This window comes from Brachypodium distachyon, chromosome 4, assembly GCF_000005505.3.
Source record: "Brachypodium distachyon strain Bd21 chromosome 4, Brachypodium_distachyon_v3.0, whole genome shotgun sequence".
Taxonomy (NCBI): Eukaryota; Viridiplantae; Streptophyta; class Magnoliopsida; order Poales; family Poaceae; genus Brachypodium; species Brachypodium distachyon.
The window spans coordinates 645,838-667,403 of NC_016134.3; the positions used below are offsets into that span (position 1 = coordinate 645,838).

General features: G+C 42.8%; 3 protein-coding genes across 4 annotated transcripts; 1 reads left to right on the forward strand and 2 right to left on the reverse strand.

The window, feature by feature from the left end:
- Window positions 1-3,467: 3,467 nt before the first annotated feature.
- LOC100828932 (dihydroceramide fatty acyl 2-hydroxylase FAH1) lies at window positions 3,468-7,380 on the reverse strand. Of its 2 annotated transcripts, none has more exons than XM_003576762.4 (8): window positions 7,223-7,380; window positions 5,733-5,801; window positions 5,163-5,255; window positions 4,893-5,089; window positions 4,705-4,810; window positions 4,282-4,428; window positions 4,010-4,169; window positions 3,468-3,888 (listed from the first exon to the last, which is right to left on the reverse strand). In XM_003576762.4, exons 2-7 carry the CDS (start codon window positions 5,781-5,783, stop codon window positions 4,050-4,052), a joined length of 714 nt encoding a protein of 237 aa, XP_003576810.1. In that variant the 5' UTR covers window positions 5,784-5,801; window positions 7,223-7,380; the 3' UTR covers window positions 3,468-3,888; window positions 4,010-4,049. The 2 variants fall into 2 exon arrangements, with proteins under 2 accessions (XP_003576810.1, XP_014757441.1); XM_014901955.2 differs by having other exon boundaries at window positions 5,733-5,836; window positions 7,223-7,339.
- Window positions 7,381-9,744: 2,364 nt separating this feature from the next.
- LOC100831189 (ena/VASP-like protein) lies at window positions 9,745-11,210 on the reverse strand. Its single transcript, XM_010238677.3, has one exon. The coding sequence runs from the start codon at window positions 10,919-10,921 to the stop codon at window positions 9,950-9,952; it is 972 nt and encodes a 323-aa protein (XP_010236979.1). The 5' UTR covers window positions 10,922-11,210; the 3' UTR covers window positions 9,745-9,949.
- A 2,052-nt stretch (window positions 11,211-13,262) lies between these two features.
- Window positions 13,263-20,395, forward strand: LOC100846236 (nucleolar complex protein 2 homolog). The gene is made up of 13 exons (XM_003576890.4): window positions 13,263-13,443; window positions 13,527-13,590; window positions 14,160-14,265; window positions 14,835-14,886; window positions 14,960-15,054; window positions 15,534-15,599; window positions 15,738-16,250; window positions 16,807-17,106; window positions 18,296-18,622; window positions 19,287-19,493; window positions 19,654-19,743; window positions 19,824-19,896; window positions 19,980-20,395. The coding sequence occupies exons 1-13, from the start codon at window positions 13,332-13,334 to the stop codon at window positions 19,994-19,996; spliced, it is 2,022 nt and encodes a 673-aa protein (XP_003576938.1). The 5' UTR covers window positions 13,263-13,331; the 3' UTR covers window positions 19,997-20,395.
- Window positions 20,396-21,566: the final 1,171 nt, after the last annotated feature.

Genomic DNA, 21,566 nt, shown 5'->3' on the forward strand with positions numbered 1-21,566 from the left:
AGTCCGGCGACGCGCCGCTCGAGTGTTGCACCAGCAATACCATGGGTTCCCTACAAAAACTCTGGCCTCGGCCCTCGGCCGTCTGGCAACACCGTTCAACACTCGCTGATTGCAACTTAGCAGCTGGTCTTTACATACTTCATGGTTTCAACCCCACTGAACCTAGCGGTTGCCAGAACCTGCCTTGGTCTTGATCCTTCGCACAAGAATCGTGTCGCGCTTGCCAAAACCTGCATCCCGGAGCCTATTCACAAGGAGATTTTCATTTCTACTGGTTGGGAGCTTTGGAAGATTAGGAATGATAAGGTGTTCAACAATGTTGGGCCAACTATTCAAAGTTGGTTCCACAATCTCTCCAGTACCTTCCTTAAATTGCAGAGCTGTAGGTTTAGAGTGGGCTCTAGAGATGCCATGCTAATCTGGCTGGTCTCTCTGGCCTCTATACCTTGAAGTGGTTTGTTTTCCTTCTCCTTTCTCCTGTCCCTGTTTCCTTCTTGTAATCTGCTTGTAACTATAAATTCTACTGTCAAAGCCTCTCTTAGAGTTTTCGGTCAAAAAAAACCCTAGCGTTTTCTACTTTTAACTACGGAAATACCTACACGACGGCTTATGGCCATAGGCCATGGAGACTCAAATTGTTGTCTAATGTGATCAGTACGGCTTTCACTTGCTTCATAGCTTTCTACCTCCTACTTTCCTGTCAAAATTTTGAAAGTCGAACTGAATAATTGTCCTAAACTTTTACGTCTTTGATTGAACGGATATATACATGTCCATGTTGTGGCGGGTTCCACATTGAATTAGATTGCAGGTGCTAAATGGTGATCGAATAGTACATTTCTCATTCAATGTCTCCATCCAGTTTGGTCCATATAAAAAGCAAGTGGAGGATTCAGAAATGCTGCAAAGATGTGAGATTATTAGTTCATGGTGGCTTTTGTATGGTAGGCTTGGGAGGCATTGGGATCTGCCAGGTTACCGTGAGGATCGACGAGTCTTCATCACTTCATCAGGGACAAACCAAGACAGTCAAAAGGAGAATGCAAGCTGTCCAACAAATGCTAGATGAGGAGATGGAAGATGCAAGTTGAGCAAATGAAGGGACGAGAGTTTAACCAAAAAAACAGTCACTTACAGCTTCGTCATATTTGCTTAAAAAACTGTGGATTCGGTGGCTCTTGGAGCCGTCTCCAATCGAGTTGTCTAGTTGTATTTCTAGCATCAATCTCTGGGTGTGTTCTTGCTAGAAGGAGGCGGCAAGTGCCATAAGATCGAATGGGAAGAAGAAAAAAATGACAGTCCCTTCTCTCGTGCACCTAACCGCAATCAGGTGTTGAATATATGTTCAGATGGTGCTTCAATTCAGATTCTTCGCAACCATATATCTGTTCAAGTATACACACTACTATTACTTTGTACTATGAACGTATTGCCTAGTGACAAACTCCGGAATCAAACAACCATCAAGGCGAGTCCACAGGCTGGCTAGCTACTCTTTGTACAACAATTGACTGGTACTCCCTACATTCCTACCTAAAAATATGAAGTTTTTTTTACCCAGCCTTGACCAAAAATTAGTTTATTTTTATATATTTTTGCGAAATAAAATTTATATCATTGCATTCATATTTAAAAGTACTTCTTATGGTTATGATTTGTATCACACATTGATGAAGTAATCCTTGGAAAAATGCTCAGTCAAAAGAAACATTAAAGAACGAAGGGAGTATATAGGTACTCTTTTGAGAACCTTAAATGAATGGGCTGGCTAGGAGGAACTAGCCAACCAAATAACATAGCAGTGTGAGGATTCAAACTCAGGTTGTCTATCCCACCAACCGTGGTGCTAGCCAGTAGACCCCTAAGTGTTTCTCAGTATATAGGTACTCTCATCTTCCTTATGTGATATGTCGTAGCCTAATAATGTTGTCTATGCTCCCTCCCATGCATGTGCATTTTTTCCATATCAAAGGCACCAACTAGCTGGCTCACCTTGGTAGTAAGCCCACAAACTACCTGTAGTTGCATATATAGCTCCATATAGAAACATATATATTGGATCATTTGTATGCATATAACATATATACATGCGAAAGCAAATGCACCTCTTACCTTTGCAGAAATAAATTATATTGGATCGTTTGTAGGCATAGGAAGCAACGGGACATTTGCTAGTGACACTACAAATGATGTTCGGATCGCTTGTAAGCATAATAGCACATTTCTGAAATTTCGCTGGTTCAGACAAGGGATAGATAGTACTTCAGAAACCTGCCCTCCCTGCATATGTTGGTTCGACATATTTCTACCCGGACAGCAAATTAATTAAGAGATATGACTCGGAATGATCGAGGACAAATTGTATCTGAGCAGACTCATATGCTTTCATTTATTTCGAAAACTTCAAAAAGGGCATCTAAAAAGTTCCAAAACACTAGCGACCTCATGTCCTGCTCCGTCAGCGGCGACTGTCAAATTGTCTGTAAATTGTCTCAATTACTATGTATGTAGGCACGGGGAAATAAAATAAATTGATGAACGGGGAACTTTGCATTGCCTGTCTGCAATTAGTGTTCTTTTGTTTGGTTCTGTCTTGCTCTCTTGCTTGGATCTGATGATCTTAGTGATGTAGTTGGTATATATTGATGAAATTGATCAAGGTTAATCATTGTGATTAATTTGTCGGTGAACAGTTAATCATTGGATCTTTGCACGTTCTTGTGCACGTGCACGAATTGTAAAGAAAAGAACATTGTTCTGTTTTAATTTCCCTTTCCCTCTGATTTTTTTTCCACGAAACTTGAGGGCTCCCATGAATTATTAATTTTTAGATTTATTCTAGCAACAAAGTATGTATAAGTAAATGATATATGGTGAAAAAAACATTCCTATTGTTTGTTTCTTTTATGTTGAGTTGGGTTTATACTTTACTTGGTTCTCCTGGTGCTTGCTGCCACCCAAGTAATGGATTTTTGTATTCATGTTTCTTATGCTCAGGGCTCTATGATGCACACTTTCTTTTGATGTGAAATCACCAAGGAGAAGTCATAATCTGTTTGATGATCTTAAATTTTTATTCTCCAACTTCTCAGGCTTGTTTGATGAATGGAAACACTGTTCTCCGTCATGTTCTTGTGCATGGTTGTATTCTCCAGCTGGCGATCTTAGCAATGTTGTTAATTACATAATCATTAACTATGTAAGCGTGGCAAAATAACTTGGTTAATGAAATCATATGCTGTCTGAGCACTGTTCATGTGTGTTTGGAGCTTATGTCATCTTAGTCGCTTGTTCTTGGTCAACTTAGAATTTATTTATGTCAATCGACGAAGGCTAGTTGTTCAAAGGGTTTGCATTTTGCTTTCTAAAATCGGTTGTTGTTTTTTACAAGCAGTTTCTTCAGCTCGCACATGAAAAAACATGTCAACAATTCCATCAATGGAAGGATAAGACAAATTATCCGAGGATTGGCTTTACAGTTTCAGATACCGTTGCAGTTGAATAATCTTGTTTATCAATAGCAGGAACGGCCAGCAATGGAAAAACTAAATGGTCAACTCAGCAGAAAAGCTGGAAACATTACAAACATATCAAGCAAGGTGGTTACTTTTGTCTCAAAATTATACTGGCTACCAACAGCCACAAAATAATGCAGATGCTATACTAGAAAAGAACTCTGTACACATGCATGCATGGTGCTCTAACAAGAATCACATGAGACATAATCTGGATGAATACTAGTAGGACTGGAGTGGAGCCACTCTTCGCTGAGGAGAATTTCAGTGACAGTTTGCAACTGATGTAGATCGGCATTCAATTGGTTTGCAGTGAAGAATCAGAAATTGAACAGCATTTCATCCGTCCAATACGCCATCAGTCATGGAGAATCTGCAAGAGCGATTAACCATTCAGTCCTTGTCTACCTTCCACAAAAACATACCATAAGGTCGGTAATGGAATGGAATGTAGCATCATATAGTTGATACAGGGGGCTTGAAGCAAGCCAGACCTCGATATGTGGCTTCACAAGGCGGTAGACACAGTAGAGCTCACGAGCTCTTGTCAACGGTTTTTGTTGAAGGCAATGTACCGAATACATGGTCCCATAGGGTTGATGTTATTCCAAAGCCCTTGTTCTGAATTCTGAAGTGGTGGTTCAGATGATATTTCTGATGCACAGCAGAAAGAAAAATGTAAGTGCTCGATCACTTGATAAGCTTCAGAATGAAACAAGCACCTTGAGATGGCGCATTTTGATAAGCTTCAGAATGAAACAAGCACCTTGAGATGTTTTGCTGGATCACTTGATGGCTGCCCATGATGCAGGTAGTAATGTGTGCAGTCATAGATCACATAACCCAACAGGCCACCTCCAAACACGCCAGGAGTGGTAGACGTAGTAGTGAAGAGCTTGACTAGATTCCAGAACTGGATGGACAGAGGAGACAAACATGATTACAAAATAATATGGCATGATAAATACTTCCTATCACAACCCTGCAAAGGGGATCCAAATAGCCTAACAACGATCTTTCATGTACAGAAAATACACTCAGCAAGCATTAGAAAAAAGTTTAGTTCAGGCAGTATAGAACAAATGGGCAAAGAATCGCTATGCTCAAGTTGATGGCATGTTAATTAAGTTGATTATATGTCACTAAACAGTGTTGTCCTGATATTTAATCCATGATGAAGGTTATTTACCGGATAGCACAAGATAGCTGCGGCAGTTGGTGGAAAGACAAGTCGAAGTCCGTCCATGGGATGCTTGTGATGGCATCCATGAAGAAGATAATGAGCTGTGTTTGTCCTGCCACATATCAAAACAGCCATGATCAGAAGATGATCATCACATCCGTTAAACTTGATCGGCAAATGGCAGCACAACTTACCAGTAACTTTTAGTATCTATGTGGAACAGGTAACGATGCAGAGTGTATTCGATCAGTGTCCAGATAAACATTCCAACCACAACCATCAGAGCAACTTCTGGATAAGTGTGACCCATTTGAATCGATGTATTCAGGCACCAACAGACAACAGGCAACCAAATAAGAGGAACTGCCCACCATTTCGTTCGTGTTAAGAACTGAAAGAAACCATTCATCAGAACATAATGTCCAAAGATTTCAAAAGAATGAAGTGTAAAATCAGAATCTCACCTCCAATACATCGTTTGCAAAAAATCTTGGCCCCTCTTTGCTAACAATTGGCTGGTGAACCCAGTCCTGATACTGTTCCTCTAGATGGCCAACCTACAAAATTACAGCCAAATATTTGAATACAATAATCAAAGAGCTGACCTACATTTTCAAATCCATCCAGACACATGAAATTAGGTGAAGTCAAGAATCAAAGACTACTGACACTTTCATCCAACAAGACTAGTGATACCTTCATAGAACAAGACTAATGATACACAGTGGTGGTGGAACCAAGGAAACTAATAACTGCATCGTAGTTTGATTTTTTTTTAAACAGGAAATTATTAAAAGTATGTCCTCCATATGTCTGGGAGATGTGCCAAAGATATGCTTTTAGAACCAAAACACTAGTAGCCGCCAAACTCTTCTTCATATGTACTCTCTACAATGGTGAGATAGTGACTTGCCATGAATCATTTCTTTGGAAAATCCACTTATTCTACAAAGTTTTTATATAATAAAAACAATAAATATGCAAAATGGGTAAACTTGGAAGAAAAAATGGAACGTATGTATGGGACACGTTACCTGAAATACAAGAGGCTTGTCCAAATCGACTGTAAAGGCTTGGGCAACCATTTTCTCGGACAATGATTACTGCACATAAACAGAAGTAAGGATATTGGTATTACCTACAAAAAAAAACTAGAACAAATAAATGACACATCCAAGTTCAGGACAAGATGACTCGGAACTAATGTGTGGAACCAGTGTGTGACTGCCACTGTACAACATTTGCAGTTTCCAGTCTGTACTACCTTCTGTGCATGTACTTTGTCCAAGTTGAGTAATTTTTAATTAAACCCTCAAGTCATACCACCCCACCATGTTCCCATATTTCTGTCAAGATCCGGACCCGCCAGCCAGCTCTTAATGCACCCAATCCTTTAACAATTTCAGGAATAGTTGTAGCTCAGCCAGCCCATTTGCCATTTAACCAAATATAGGAGCAAGTGGCCATGACGCACTGGCGTTATTATTCTATGAGGAGGAGGATCTTGGGGCCCAAAGCCACTCCAAGCGGTGCCAGTCCAGGCCTCCTTGATCTCTCAAGGTGTACGAGAGCACCACAAATTGGAAATATCAGATGGTCCAACTCACATGATCTGGTTTCGAGTCCATATACTAAAAAAAAAATCTAGATCACACCCAGCAATAAAAACTCCAGTTCACAGACAAGTGCACATGGCACGAAGCTTTTGCCATGTTACACAATATCATGCAGAATTTTGACCCGACGGCATATTCTAATAAAGCTGTGCAAGAAAACAAGAGAGGCACAGCTCAGGAAACGGCTGTAGGGCATCTATCTCATCAGCACCCCTCCCCACACTGGAATCCAAGGAAAAAAGCTGTTTGCCGGCTGGGGCTTAATCACAAAACCCATGCCTTTCAATGTGCTGCCATAGCAGTCTAGCCCAAACTGGGACGTAAAGCGATCCTGGCTCAGAAACAGTTGGGCACCCAAGTAAAGAACAATTCGGCATCTTAAGATGCAAGCGGGGATTATCGCCCCGCATCGATTCCCACTGTTGACGGACCGACGGGGGAAAAAAATCCTATAACACTGGAGTAAAATAAATCACTGGAGCAACGGGAAAATGTTGGGAGAAACTTGTCTTTGACTGGCTACGGTAAAAGCTTAGAGGCGAAGCAAAGAATCTGGAGCCACTTTCCACAAACGAGAAAGAAAAGAAAAAACGTTGAAGAACTGTCAACTGGTGAAAATCGCCATCGCCCTAGAGCCAGATTTCTCTTTCCTCGTTGTTTCCCCGGGGCTCTCTCGGCCCCAGAACCCCTGATGCATAAGCGGTAAGCTGCTAGGTAGAGAAGTTGCGCGCGCCGCCGGGAAGCATCAAAAGGCCGCCGCAGCAACAGCCTCCCCGGCTAAGGGCCAACAATGCGGGGGGCTCGGGGACGGATCTAAGCGCTTCTCCTTCCAACGCCGGATCTAGAAAGCGCCGCCAAGAGAGACTCGAAAACAGAAGAGAACGAGACGGGAAAAGGGGATGACGAACCTGCGCGACGCAATGCGGCCGACGGAGGAGGAGGAGAGGAAGGCGGCGCTTCCGGGCTGGGACCGGAGGGAGGCCGCTGCTGCTGCTTGGAGTAGAGTAGAGTCGGCTCCGTAGAAGGGATGGGGAAGAAGGAGAAGGCGGAGGCCGGCTTGTTATAGAGGGAGGAGACGACTCGGTCGAGTCTACGATTTTACCTGGGCTTCTCAATCTGCAATAGAGCCCAGTAATAGCCCAAGACTCAATAGCCTAGCGGCCCAACACTGAACCATGCGTCACGCACAGGCCGGCCCTTCTTTTTGCTCCTTACTTTTATCAGTGCTTCATTTTTTTTTTGGTCAAGCCTGGCTATAGTTGGTTTTCTCAGAGGCTTGTTTGCAAATTAGAGCCCAAATTTTGTAGATTCGACCGCGAGTAAATTACAGAAAACCACCATATTACCGGTTAGGGTTTCATCTCGGTACCGGTTTACGTTTTAGTTACTGGTATAACCGCTAGGTCGCTAGCGTCTAAGTCCGAAACTAAGTCAGGCCCACATGTCGGGTCGTCGCTGGCGCCACATCCTATTTACCTGATCGAGTCGTCTCGCATGCCGCAGCCGCTCTGCAGGCCCTCGCACGCCGCCTCCGTCCGCGCCGCCGCCGCCGCTCTGACGGCCAGCGGCATCCTCGCTACGTCCTGCGAGCGCGGAGGCGCGGACATGATGAAGTTGCGTGGGCGTGCGTGGCGGCGGCGCCTGACGAGACCGCCCTCTTTCTTGTGTGCGTTCTGGTGGCCGCTGAGCGCCTGAGCTGGCGACGGTGCAGCACGGCAGATACCAGCAGGCCACTGACGGAGCAGCAAGGTGAGCGGCAAGGCAGTAGCCAGCAGGGTCGCTCGCCCGCGGCGGCGCACGGGCGGAGCCAGCCGTGGCCACTGGCGGAGCATCAGGGGCGGCGGGGCGGGGGCACCTGCGACGGGCAAGGAACGACAGAGAGATTGGGATTTAGATCGATTCAGAGGGGAGGGAGGACGACAGGAGGGACGAGCCATCCCTGCCCCTCTGGACCTCCGCCGCGTGTCCGAGACCATTTCCTTCGGCGGCGAGACGCCGTCGTTCCTCCGCCTGTTCCGCGTGCGATTCAGCCTAGCCTCCTAATTGATCTGATTCCATCGATTGTCCAGCCTAGCCTACTGGAATTAGAAGCGTCACAGATCGATTGCCGGAGCATTAGGGGCTGCTTCCAATCCAGCGGGGCTGGGCTGGGCTGGGCTTCCGCGTTGGTATCTTTGGTGTTGGGCTTTATGACTGATTGACAAGCAGGCCTTGATCGAAAACCCAAGCGACCGAGCCAAACTCGGAATCCCAACTCTAGTTGGGTTGTCGGTTCACTAAAAAAAAAGTTGGGTTGTCGGTTATGTTCTAAAAAAGCAATTATAGCCAGCTCTCCGTGGACATATCTTTTGAGACACACCTCACCGTGCAAGATGTTTTCATTTCTTTCCTAATGACTGCAAAATGTTCTTTGCAAAAAAAAAAAGCCGCACCTTGCCGGCCACCGCTGACGAGATCCGGGTCCGTCACCCCGGTTCCCCTTCAGCGCCCGAAAACCCCGCCGACCTCAGGAACTGGGAGCGGGCCCCGCCGCCACAAGATGTTTTTTTTGTGTTTACTCCAGTCATATTGAGGTGTTCAAATGATGCTGAGAATGTTTTGGGTTTAGTTTATGCACGCGCAATTCGTTGATTCCACCTTCCATTTTAGCAAAAACAAAAAAATGATGTCAAGAAAAAAAAGAGATGATGGGTGCGGTTCTGGTTGTTGTTTCCAGGAAAGCTGCTTACTATGCTGCTTGAGTCCACCATGATCCTGCAAAGGGAAAGTGATCTTGGGAGAGAGAGAGAAAAACATCCACCCAACTAGTGACAGCCATGGAGATCCATCCTCAGAAACCAACAGATCCTCTGATTCGGCCCACGCATTATTATGCATAATATAAGCTACTATTAAGCTTGATCCTCAGAATCAATCAACCCTGCCGACAGACACCACACTAAAGAAAATAATCTGTGTGTCGAGATCACGATACTAATTTCTCTCATTTGCAAGATGATGATCTTTGTCGTCGTCCCCTTTGCCTGTCGTGGAGTTGTGGTTGGTTGGTGTTTATGTAAACACATGGAACATGCATTTCTCGAGTAATTGGTTTCTGATTGATTGCTCTGCTGCATTTGTGTGCATCATATCGCTATGACTAATCATCATTCTGGAAAGAAAAATCAAAGAAGAGATGAATCGATCGACTCAGGTAGAATCGCCAAGAGTTGAAGACCTGATGCTGACAGCATTTTCATTTCATTTTTCAGACACATGTAAATTCACCCTTTCCATGAGATGAGATTGTGAGCGAGAGTGAGATCATCCAGGAGTCGCCGTCGCTTCTGAGTTCTGACTTTGTCAACTCCTGACCGCGCACTAACGGTCTGCACGGGACTACTCCTACGGACAGTAGAATAGAACAACTGTTCATCACTCACACAGCAGATTCAGAAACGACAGCAGCAAAATCCAATTCAGAAATGAGCCACAACAACATTCAGGCAAACGAAGAATCGGGATCTGAAAAGGAGGATTCTTTCGATCAGTAAGAACAATTTATGGAGGTCTCATTTCTCTCCCCAGTAAGTACGTCTCTGAATTTTTACAACGGACGACCACGAACTAATTAACCAACCAACAGACCAACGAGCTCAATCGATCCTTGTGAGCTCTCCCTCGGTTTCGAGGGGATCATCCAGGCTCCCCTCACGGGCTACATGTAGTACCTTGGATCTGTCGACGGCGCCGGAGAAGAAGGCCGCGCAGAGCACGGCCAGCGCCGTCGCCGGGAGCTTCCCGCCGACCAGGACTAGCCCCGCCAGGATCACCGGGATGAACGCCGCCAGAGGGAGTCTCAATTTCAATTCCCCCCCTCGCCCATCCACCACGACCACCTCCGATGATTCCGGCGGCGGCGAGGATCCTCTGGTTGATTCTGGCGGCGTCTGCTCGGCGGTAGGGGCTAAAGCGTCGCTGGCGCAGGAGACCGACAAGAAGTCCTCTTCCTCCTTCGCTTCGGGCTTCTTCTTCACGCCGTGGAACTTGTTCGAGAGCAGCTTCCTCAGCGACCTCTTCTTCTTCTTCTTCTTCCTGACCTCCGGCGGAACTTGTTCGACCAGCTCGGGCCTCTCGGCGGTTCCCCTGTCGGAGTCCGAGAAGCTGCTAGACCACGCCGCTTCGTCTTCCACCTCCCGAATCGGTGACACGTGGCTCGAATCCTCCGCCGGGCGGCGCTGGCGGCGGGAGGCGGCGGCGGCGGAGGACTCAATCCAGAGCAGCGAGAGCGCGGCGACGGTGAACGCCGCGACGAGCGCCTCGCTCCACACGGCGAGGAGCGCCACCGCCACGGCCCCGCCCACGAGCAGCTCCGGGCGGGGGGCGCCTCTGGGCCGCGGCGACGAGAGAGGCCGGGACGGCGGCGGCGGCGAAGGTGGACGCTCAGCGGCGACGGCGCCCGGAGCCGGAGAAGAAGGGGCCGGGACCAGGGGCCGCTGTTGCTTGCGGCTCCTGAGGCGGCCATGGTTCTGGACGACGAGGTCGGCGAGGGAGGTGGGGAAGCCGGTCTGCACGGGCGGCGGCCGGAGCGCGGCCAGCAGGCGGCGGAGCGAGGACGCGCGCTTCATGTCGCCGCCGGTTCCCGCCGCCGAGCATAGAAGAAGCTTCTTCTCCGTCTCCGGCGAATGGAAGCGGAAAAGGAAAAGGAAAGCGGCGGCCTTTTATGGCGAGCGTTTCCTTGTTTCCTTCCTCGGCTTCGGAAGTTTCCCGGCGAAGAAAACAATGAAACCGCCGTCGTATTAACTTGATTTTATCTGATTTTCTTTTGTTTTATTTAATAATCAATTCATTTTTCCTGCTCCAATTTTTCCAATGGATTACTGAGATTTTGGGGTGATAAGGGTTGGTTTGATTTGATGCTTGACCAGTGTACTACACACTTTACTAAAATGTTAGCACCATAATTGGGATTTGGATTTGGGAACCTTTTGGTTTTGCTAGCAAATATTTAAATTATTACCTGCTGGATTTAGGTGAGACTTGCTTCTAGCAATGCTTTTCCTGCCCTTTTTAGCTACCAACCATTATCCAAGATCACCATCATCCTGCATTTTGGATGGCAATCATCGCAGACAACTAAAACATGTTTCTTGTTTTTAAAATATTTTAGTAGATGTTTTTAGGGTAGCACTTTGTTTCTAGCGGTGTCACACTTTTAAAATTTCTAGAAATTGTTCGAGTGACGTGACTTAAATATGAAAAAACAGGCCTTTTAACATTTACTACAAGTGTACTTTGAGTTGAGAGACATTCTTTAAAAAGTTTCAAGCAAAAACACTTTGTAGCTAGAAAGGAATCCCATGTGCCGCATACAGATAATTATGCAAGAAAATTATGCAGTAACTACAATTAGGAGGCCATAAATTTGTGAGTGATCGATGAAGAATGCAACATTTTTCCATGACCATTGGATTGAAATTTTGAAATTACATTTAAAAGAATTGGATGTCTCTCATCAAAATCAAAAGTATCAACCAACTCGTTTTTCTGCGTTCGTAACATAGACTGGTAGCAGCACACGCGCTTTGACTAATCAAATAAATTGGTGATCTCCTTTTTTTTTGGTAAAAAAAGGCATCGAGGTGGGAGAAAACTAAAAGACCTATGCAATTGCTTTGGGATTAGAGAGACAAAAGAATATACCGTGGAAGATCAAAGAACGATTGGAAATCGACCGTACCTGTACATTGTACGGTCCCTTAACACGTTAAACATTTTGGAACTTTTTTTCTTACGACAATGAATACAAGATACGGTAACCATCTTAGCTAATTGCCGGTCAATGATTTATTATATTTCCTCCGTCCAATAAAAGAAGTATCAACTTTGATTAAATTTAAATGCATCTATACACTAAGTCATGTCTAAGTACGTTCAAATTTTGACAAATTTGAGACATCTTTTGTTAGTCGGAGAGAGTATTACGGCATATAGATTCTTGTTCGTAAATAGATGGTGTTTTAGGCAGGAGCAAACTAAGTTTTCAATATGTATCTTTGACTTTTCTTTTCACATGAAAAATGTTAGGAACAAACACTATAAATTTGTGAAATATGGAAGCCTTTTTCTTTTGACGATGCATTTCTTCCATTGCTCGTCCGGAAGTCTTGGAATGGATCATCGGATGAGCGACCAGAAATTAGTTAAAAGCTCCTTTAATTTGCAGGCTGTCTGCCGTCGCTTGGCCGGCGATCGAGTCGTGATCGTGTTGGTTGGACGTTGGATGTGATCGTTCTTGACCAAGACTTACTCCTAATTGGTTCTCTTGACACCACCAAAGGGGTATTAACATCCATTTCCTGACAGCGTGCACGCGGCATTGCAGCATGCCCCTGTCCAAATCATTCCGTGTGTTGTTAGGTAGAAAAGGGGATATTTATACTGGAGTATATGATTAAGGAGAAGCCAGATCACGCCGGCAAAATAAAAAAGAAGAAAAAGAAGAGAATTTAGAATATTTGATAAGCAAAATAAATTAAATTCGGGCAGACATACTGCTACCAACTATTAAGTAATCAAAATTCTCATATCCCTGAAAAATATTCAGATCTTATTTTGTCATGTGAATTTTGATTCCCTTGGCTTTATCGACCGCCGGTTCTTTTATCATGGTTTTAGTTGTTTCCATGAATATCCATACTTAACATGAGCTATTCTTCAGAATTCAGATGATTATATTCTACTCCCTCGGTCTTACCTTTCCTTTTTATAAGATGTTCCAGTTTTGAAATATTTCTGTCTGTAGCAGGATTGGCATAAAAACCGAATTACCGAAAGTTCTTTTTTTCTTCAGTTACAGTTCACCAGGGAGCACGAACCGGAGTAAAAGGGAAGTTTTTGAACCGTCCGATGGGGATCAACGGTGTCCTAAGCTCAGAGCCCTAAAAAGCCCTTGGAAACCCTTAAACCCTTCCTCGCCGCCTTCTCTTTGTTTCTCCCCCCACGAGCAGCAGCGGCGGCGGCGTTCGGCGGTCGTAGATGGCGAAGAAGCTGGGGAAGAAGGCCCGCAAGTTCGCGCACAAGCACCTCCAGGGCGGCGCCAAGCGCAGCCGCAAGCTCCGCTCCCAGTTCAACCGCCGCACCCGCAAAGGTCCGCCCGCCCCGCCTCTGCCTGTGTAATTGCGTTTCCGCTGCTCGCTGACTCGAGCCTTTTTGTTTTTGGTTCTTATTCAGATGGGAAAGGCCGGGAGGAGGAGGTGGACGGCGACGAGGAGATGCGCCGCGGCGATTCCACCATGTACAATTTTATCCTACTTGCCTGCTGCCGCCGCCGTATATATACTCTGTTTCACTTCGCTCTCGCGGGCGTATAGAATGACCGGTGGATGCAATTTGATTAATTTTGCCTGGCCAGTTGAGCATTATATGTGTGGTTTCGTTCTAATTGCTGCCCCCCCTCCCCCTAAAACCAAATTCCTCTATTACTAATCGCACCGGTATAAATGGTACTCCGTATCTGTCACGCTGTTAATTGCTAGCGTGGAGGGGTACCCATTACGTGGAAGACTATGCTGCAATCAATTGCTCATCTACCCTGATGCATCAACCGATTGCAGCGGCGCCGATACCACCATATGTATAGGATGGATACACATTATTTTGTCTATTTACTTGATCTGTGTGCTGACTTATTGCCGTTTCGAGTCAACCTAGTTTGCGACTCTGAACGTTGAAGACCCGAATTCCATCTTGTTCCCCTTATTTGCTGTACAATTTCATTACTCACAATAATACTGTTTGGTAGTAACTCACTAAATTGTGACTTCTTTTCTTTATTTAACTAAGTTCAATATGATTTTCCTTTAGGAACACAAACGATGATGTTGCAACTTTGGCTAACTATCTAGAGTTTCCAGAGGATGAGAACGAATTAGATGGGGATCTATCTGAGAGTGATGGCTATCTATCAGAGGTATGTTTTGTCTGTCGTTTGCAGTGTCTTTTGTTCATCTGTCGACAAGAAAGAAAAGACATTTAGTTTCCACAGTCATTTCAGATTTGAAGTAACATTTCTTCTATGTCAACCTTACACATACGGAAAATTACTATTATCCACCACAGTTAGTTCGTGCTCAACTCACAGCCCTTGAGTTTCATGTTGTCCATTCTGTTAATGGGGCTTCTAATTTTGTACAAAACTTCCTTTCATCAATCTACTTTGAGGGTTCTTTCCTTTCTGATTCGGTAATTTTAAAAGTAGCTCTGGAAGTTCAGGGATCTTTTGATTAACATTTCCAACCAAGTGGATTTTCTAAAAGGATTAGTGTAAAAGAGACAGAGGAATATCCAAGGATGATTGTATAGTTTCTGTTGGAAAGAGGTGACAAGTTTGTTTTATGTGATTATGTTATACTCTTGACTTTTGTACATCGCATAACTGTTGATTATTATTTTCAAAATAAATCATGTGGTTGTATCTGTTGTTTGTGAAGCAACTGCTTAGTGGCCCTTATAAGCTGCTGTTTGATGCTTGAAATACAGGATCCAGAGTGTCTGTACTATTCTGACAGTGAGGATGGCAATGTTCTCGAAGGTGTGTATGTTACTGTGATGCTTATTGATTTGTGTGATGTACTAGTTTCTAAGCATCACAATATTTCCTGCAGATTGTATTGCAGAAGATGATCTTGATGAACAGAACAATGATATGAACCTAGCTATAAAAAAGCAAAAGAAAAAGTTGAAGAAGTTGCTTGATAAGGTGAAAATTGCGTTAGGTCTTGCCTTCTTAATTTCTGGATATATAGTGGCTGCAGGTCTGTAGTTTATGTGTGCAATCACCTCTTATAGAAAACTATGCATAGTAACTGTTCAATCTTGAGCTGGGCGGTATAGATCTTTCTTTTTGTCTAGAACTGATATATTGTTATAATCTGGTACCACCAAATGAGCAGTATAGATTTTTCTTTTTTTTTCTAGATTAATGAGAGAATTTCTAGATTTTATTAATCTAGGAATTTTGATCCCTCAAAACGAATGTGGTACCTTGAGGTTTGAATCACACTAGTTTTTATGGATATACTTATTATGTAGTTAAATTAATATTAGCTATGTTTAATAGGGCCACCACATGTAGATGATGGTTGACCAGTATATTAGCTGCATTTTCTAGACTTGGGCAGCTGCAATGTGCATTTTAGGTGATCTCTATTGGGATTGTCAGTGTTTGTTATTATACAGGACCCTGAGTTTGCAAACTTCCTTGAGAAATGGCAGTCGGAGTTGGTGAGCCATGGAAGTAAAGAAGTAAGATTTTCTTTCCTGCTACATCTGCTGCAATTCACGTACATTCTTATTATTCTTTTGATAATGTACTTATGCCCAAAATGATCTCATAAAATTGTTATGTTTTTTTCCCTATGGTTCTCTTCTAATCCTCAATAGGATTCGGATGAAGAAGATGAGATGGATTCCATGCACGATGGTGTTGATTCTGGTGATAGAAATCCACCGAACGATAAGATCCTTACAAGCAAGACGATAAGTGAATGGTGTCAGTTAGTTTCAAAGGAACCTAAAACACCTGTTCTGCGTAACCTACTAAATGCTTTTCGGGATGCATGTCGATTTGGTGTGAACTCCAATAGCCTTTCCATGCAGAGACTTCAAAGTACCGAAGTATTTTATCAGATAATATCATTTGTTCTTGCTGAGGCAGACAACATTTTACGTGCTCTTTTAGACATTTCCGATGATGACAAAGGGAAAATTATGAATCTGAGACATGGAAATAAGTGGCAAGCTATTGAGCCGCTCATAAAGTCTTACTTGTGGAACTCTCTTGATCTGCTTAGTCAACTGACTGATAACCAGATGCTTACGTTTGTTGTGACTCAGCTTAGACCATCTGCGGTATTTTTCTCCGCATATCCCTCAACATCAGGGAAGCTTCTCAAGGTATTGCTGTTGTTACTAAATTTGGTTCGTCATGTTACTTTATTTTTCCTGAGGAGATTCATGTCTGAAAGTTATTCCAGTCAATCATATCTGTGTTGTTTTCCTTTAAAGTGGTTACTTAAAACTTAAAAGTATCTGTAAATTAGAAAACTTGCACCACTTAATTGTGTATTAAGGAAGAATCTGGACAAGGGGAAATTATGGTTGTTATTTGGGCTGTGGCACTATTAAATGAAAATTTCCTTATAGCGACCAATCTGCCTTGCTTAATGTCTAACAAGTCATATTTCTGGTAATGTTAGGAATTTTGTTTCAAAAACCTTGAAGATGTAATAATTGATCTATTTGTTTTGTAGTATTTTTTGGATAATTATACTATGGTGTTTTTACTCTTTCCATTTTAGATTGATTACACATCCGCCTGGTCTTTAACTCATGATGTATTTCATGGTGCTTATATATGTCAAATAACCTGGTCTTGAACCTACAATAATTTTACACTGTATAATTCCTTGATGTTTATTTGTGATCATAGCTCACTGTATATATTCTGCAGATCTTAATTCGATTGTGGGCAAGTGGTGATCAGAACTTGTCTTTGTCTTCATTTCTTATGATCCGAGAATTGGCTTCACTGTTACCTGATTGTCTGGATCTTTGCCTAACTAAAGCATATAATGCATACCTTGCCAGTTCCAAGCTTGTGGACAACAGAAATATTAAACATATCGAATTGTTTATGAATTGTCTGGTGGAACTTTATTCTCTGGATGTTCATAAATCAAGTGAAAGGGTAGTAACTTCCGTGGGACAATTGAGTGCTATTCTTAGACAGGCTTCTAAAACGAAGGAAAAGGTACACATCCATACATATATTTGTAGTTCTGTTTGCACTTTGTTTAGCTTGACTATGGATATAGACTTCCTATCATATGTAAGGGAGCTGTTCAGGGTTTCCTCATCTAAGCAAGGTCTTAAGGTGTATCTAGACATCAACTATGGTGAAATGCATTTCACTTAAATAGGCTGGCCCTCATGTTTAATCTATGTTATTTCTTGGGGAATCCTTTTCAGTTATTGTCACATTTGCTAAAAAAACATCACTAAGAAATCCTGTCTTATATTGTAAATGTTATATGATTATTGCATAGTTATTATAGTGAATTCACAAACTGTACTGTACTTGTTAATTTGTTCTTGCTGTAACTTGACATGTTAAGCTATTAAGAAAGATATTCCTATTGCTATATCTGGCCCATATTTATAAGCTATGATCATAAATAGACGTGAGAATGGATCACAGTCCAAATCCAAACCTAAAATATCCGATTGTTATCCAAACGTATTAGGTCCAGTCCAGGTCTAGCAGTCATAACATCCACATCCGTCCATAACTCCATATCCAAATACTCAAATAGACAAAGCCCAAGAATGTCCAAATCAAATTGGATTACAATTGATTTTGCCTTTCACGTGGCCGCCACATGAGACCATCACAAATTCAAGGTGCGCTGACCCCAATGTTTACTACTAGCTCTTGATTCAGCTGCCACTGCTGACCACAGGCCGCTAGTCCGCCATCATCAACCATTCGTTTTTCCTGGAGCACCGCTGCAGCAGGCTATTCTCATTTGCTGGCCTATTGATTCTACGTTGGCAGATTGATTCTATGGTGATTACTCTAGTAGAGTATGGCCGCTCATGTCCAGTGGATGTTGGACCATCCAATCCCTTGGTCCAACAAGGTCCATTGTTTGTTCTTTGTTGGACTTCAGTTCAGTTGGTGTCCACATCCATTGATGTCCAGTCCAACACGATCCATTCCTACAAGAGTCCAACGTCCATTGGATAGCGCAAGTCCAATGCCACATCTAATCATAAGTTACTGGTACACATGCCCTATTCACACATCCAAAAGAAAGCATAGTGGTTATCTTCATGTGCACATGGAGTCTTAGCCTTGTGGTGGTTGTCTTTCATTTCTTCTTTACTTTTGGTATCACATGATGCATGAATATTGATTTGCTTCTTGTTTGTGGTTGCAGGAAGACCTATTGAAGATAGATAACTGGCAATATATTAACTGTTTAAACCTATGGGTTAGGTTTATTTGTGTTAATTACAAGGATTGTGATCTGCGGACATTGTTACCTACAGTTGTTCAGATAATAAGAGGAGTGGCCCATTTGTTGCCAGGCATACGGTACTTGCCACTGAGACTGAAGCTTGCGCAGATGCTAAATGAGCTCTCAAATTGCAATCAGATGTTCTTTCCGGTTCCATCTTTGATATTTGGCTGCCTAGAATTTAGGGAGATATCTCAGAAAGAACAAACACAAAAAACAAAGATCCATTTTTCATCACTATTGAAGGTATATGCCATTTTTACTTTTGACCGGTTGCACAATCATAATGCCTGGAACTTTTCTGTTCTTTTGTGTCAGTTGGTGTCGGTTCGTTCATCCTCATTGAGATTAAGTTGTCAAGAATTTGACTTTCAGATTTATCATACATTCTATGTAGTAGACGTGTATCATCTATGATGGTCGTTTACTTAGTTTATTCAGTTGATGTATATTTCAAGATGGTTTTTTATTTTGCACGAAGTTAGGTACTATGGTGAAACAAGTGTTTAAACAACTCATGCATTAAAAAATAATCCTCCATAGCAACAAACGGACATTTAGCTAGCGTCTGTGATTACTGTACTAAGCCACTATGTGAATTATAAGCTCTTTTGTCTTCCATTCCATATATCACCACAGGCTCACTAAAAGAAAACCGCTGTCAATGTGGTTCTTAGTAATCAAGTATGACCATTTGCAATGCCTAGTGAATCTGCAAACTTTTAACATTTAAAAAAATACAGATTAGTCGACATTGCACTTGTGTTTTTCCTGCTTAGGTTTGCGTCAAGTTATTAATTATAGTTTGGTTTCATTCTAGCCTACCCCAACTTGCTTGGGAGTTGGGACTAAAGGCTTTTGCTTCATCTTCTGAAAATGGTTTTCATTAACCACCTTTTGTTTGTATTAGGTGCCAAGGAACCTGCTGAAATCAAGATATTTCCAAGAGCAGTGCATTCTTTCAGCTATTGATGTTCTATCGGCACATTTTGCCCAGTGGAGCTATCATGTTTCTTTTCCAGAAGTAGCCACCATTCCGCTCATTCTCTTGAAAAGATTACATGAGCAGACACCAATTGAATCCCTCCATCGCCCTCTTAAGCGATTGATAGACCAGGTAAATACAGTCAGAACACGTACAGTTATTTCTAGATCTGTCAGCATCCCTTTAAGATCTATCCAGCATTGTTGTGTTAGTCTACAATGACGTCTACACATTATGTTCGCTTTCAAAGTTCTGTTTCGTACATGACAGATTTTCAATGCTGAAATTTCAGGTGAGTGAGAACAGGGATTTTGTACAAAGGAAGAGGGAGGTTGTTTCTTTTTCACCAAATGACCAGTCAGCAGTGGAGAGTTTCCTCCAGGTTGAATTCCCCGCTCTACTCTGATATTCCTGTCTTATGGTCTGTTTCGTGCTTGTAGATCTGACTCCCTTGAAATGTAGGACGAGAAAATTAGCGGAAATGCTTCCTTCACACAATTTTACGCTTCGGTATCAAAGAATAGTCAAACGAGAGGTAAAAGCGACCTTTGGTAAACAACGCCGTCATCCTCAATTCAACAGCTTCTAATATCCATAACATTCCCATACCACTTGCAGGAAGAAAATTGCTATAAAAGGTGAACCTGCATGTTATAGTTGATTGGCTAGCAGACGAGGGCTAAATGACTAGACTACGAACCGAGGAATCACTTGAGTTTGACTCTGGTGTTGATGAATGATGCTCTCCTCATGTGCGAAAGTCCGAGATTATGGCTGGCTTACTGTTGGTCAGCAAACAATGCCGCTGCCCTTTGTATGCCAGAAATTGTCACAGTTTTGTAGATTAAACGTACGGCTCCTTTGGAGCAGAGGAATTTTGCAAGACTGGACTTCTATATATTGACGATTATTTTGTTCTATGTCGCTTTAGATGCAGCTGGCCATCGTTCTGTAACTTTGCTCGCACTTTCCTTGATGAAACGTATAAGACCTGTCAAATCTAGGGACACCCCCAATGCATTGCTATATTTTTATGTCGTGTTTGAGATTTTTATTAGGGACTGCTTGTCTTAACCTCCTTGGCGGTAACTATGGGCGCTCTTTTAGTTTCTGAAGTCAGTCTTCTTCCTCTAAGCTAGTATTTATTAGTGCTTGATGACCGAGGAAGCAGTTTCCCTCACAGCTATTTACTTGATTCCCAACTTTGGCCGCCAGAAGGACAAGTTAATAGTGAGATTTTAAAGGACATTGATAATGTGAAGAGGGGTAGATGGCGACCTAAGTTAACATGGGTGGAGATAGTGCGAGCAAAGTTGAGACCCAGCCCGTATGAGTGCTTGTCAGATTTGGAATTGAAATCCACCTCACTTCCTATCGTTCCCCTCGTTACTAGACAAGCCCTAAATGATTTGTTTTACTACGAACAGTTGCCGACTTCCATGGATGACAATGGACAACCGATCGAGTAGGAGAGAAAGAAAGGGTGACAAAGCAAAGCAAGCATGGCCGATGTAGTAGATGAGGGCATGAAACTTCACGACACCTTCCATTCCTACGAGCAACTGAGAACCAAACATATATATGAAAACGACACATTTGAGCTTGGGTGGGAAGGAAAGATGGATGAGAACAGATCACTTAGCCTTAGCCACTGGTATAAGGACTGAGGGGAGAGGGAGCAGGTACCATTTATATTGGCACTAATGCTACTTCTTCCATTACAAAGGTAGATCGGTACTAAATAAAGTGACCGAATTATACAATGATGACAAATGGTACGTAGCCACAAATTAGTGGCAACTTTTTATTTAGAAATCAGCAGCCGCAAAAAGGAGAGGTATACAGGGCACATGATCGAGACAAAGGAAACTGGTCAATGAATTGAACTGCCTCTTGCAACTAAACAATGGTATTGAACACTCTCCTAGTCTCTGCATTATGGGACGATGCACAAAACCGGCCACTGTCCGTTATCTTTACACTTATGAAAATTTGAGTTGGTGTGTCGTCAATTCATCCTATGAAGACCACTCCCTAGCTTGTTAGATAATTGATTGATTGCCACCCATTTAATGTGATATAGATATGTATCAAAATCTTTTGATTGAAAGATTTGGTTTGATGTATACTTTTGAGATAATAATTGTTTTCTTAAGTAAATATTTTGAGAGAATTCTTATGTAGCATTAAGTTGGAAAATATGAG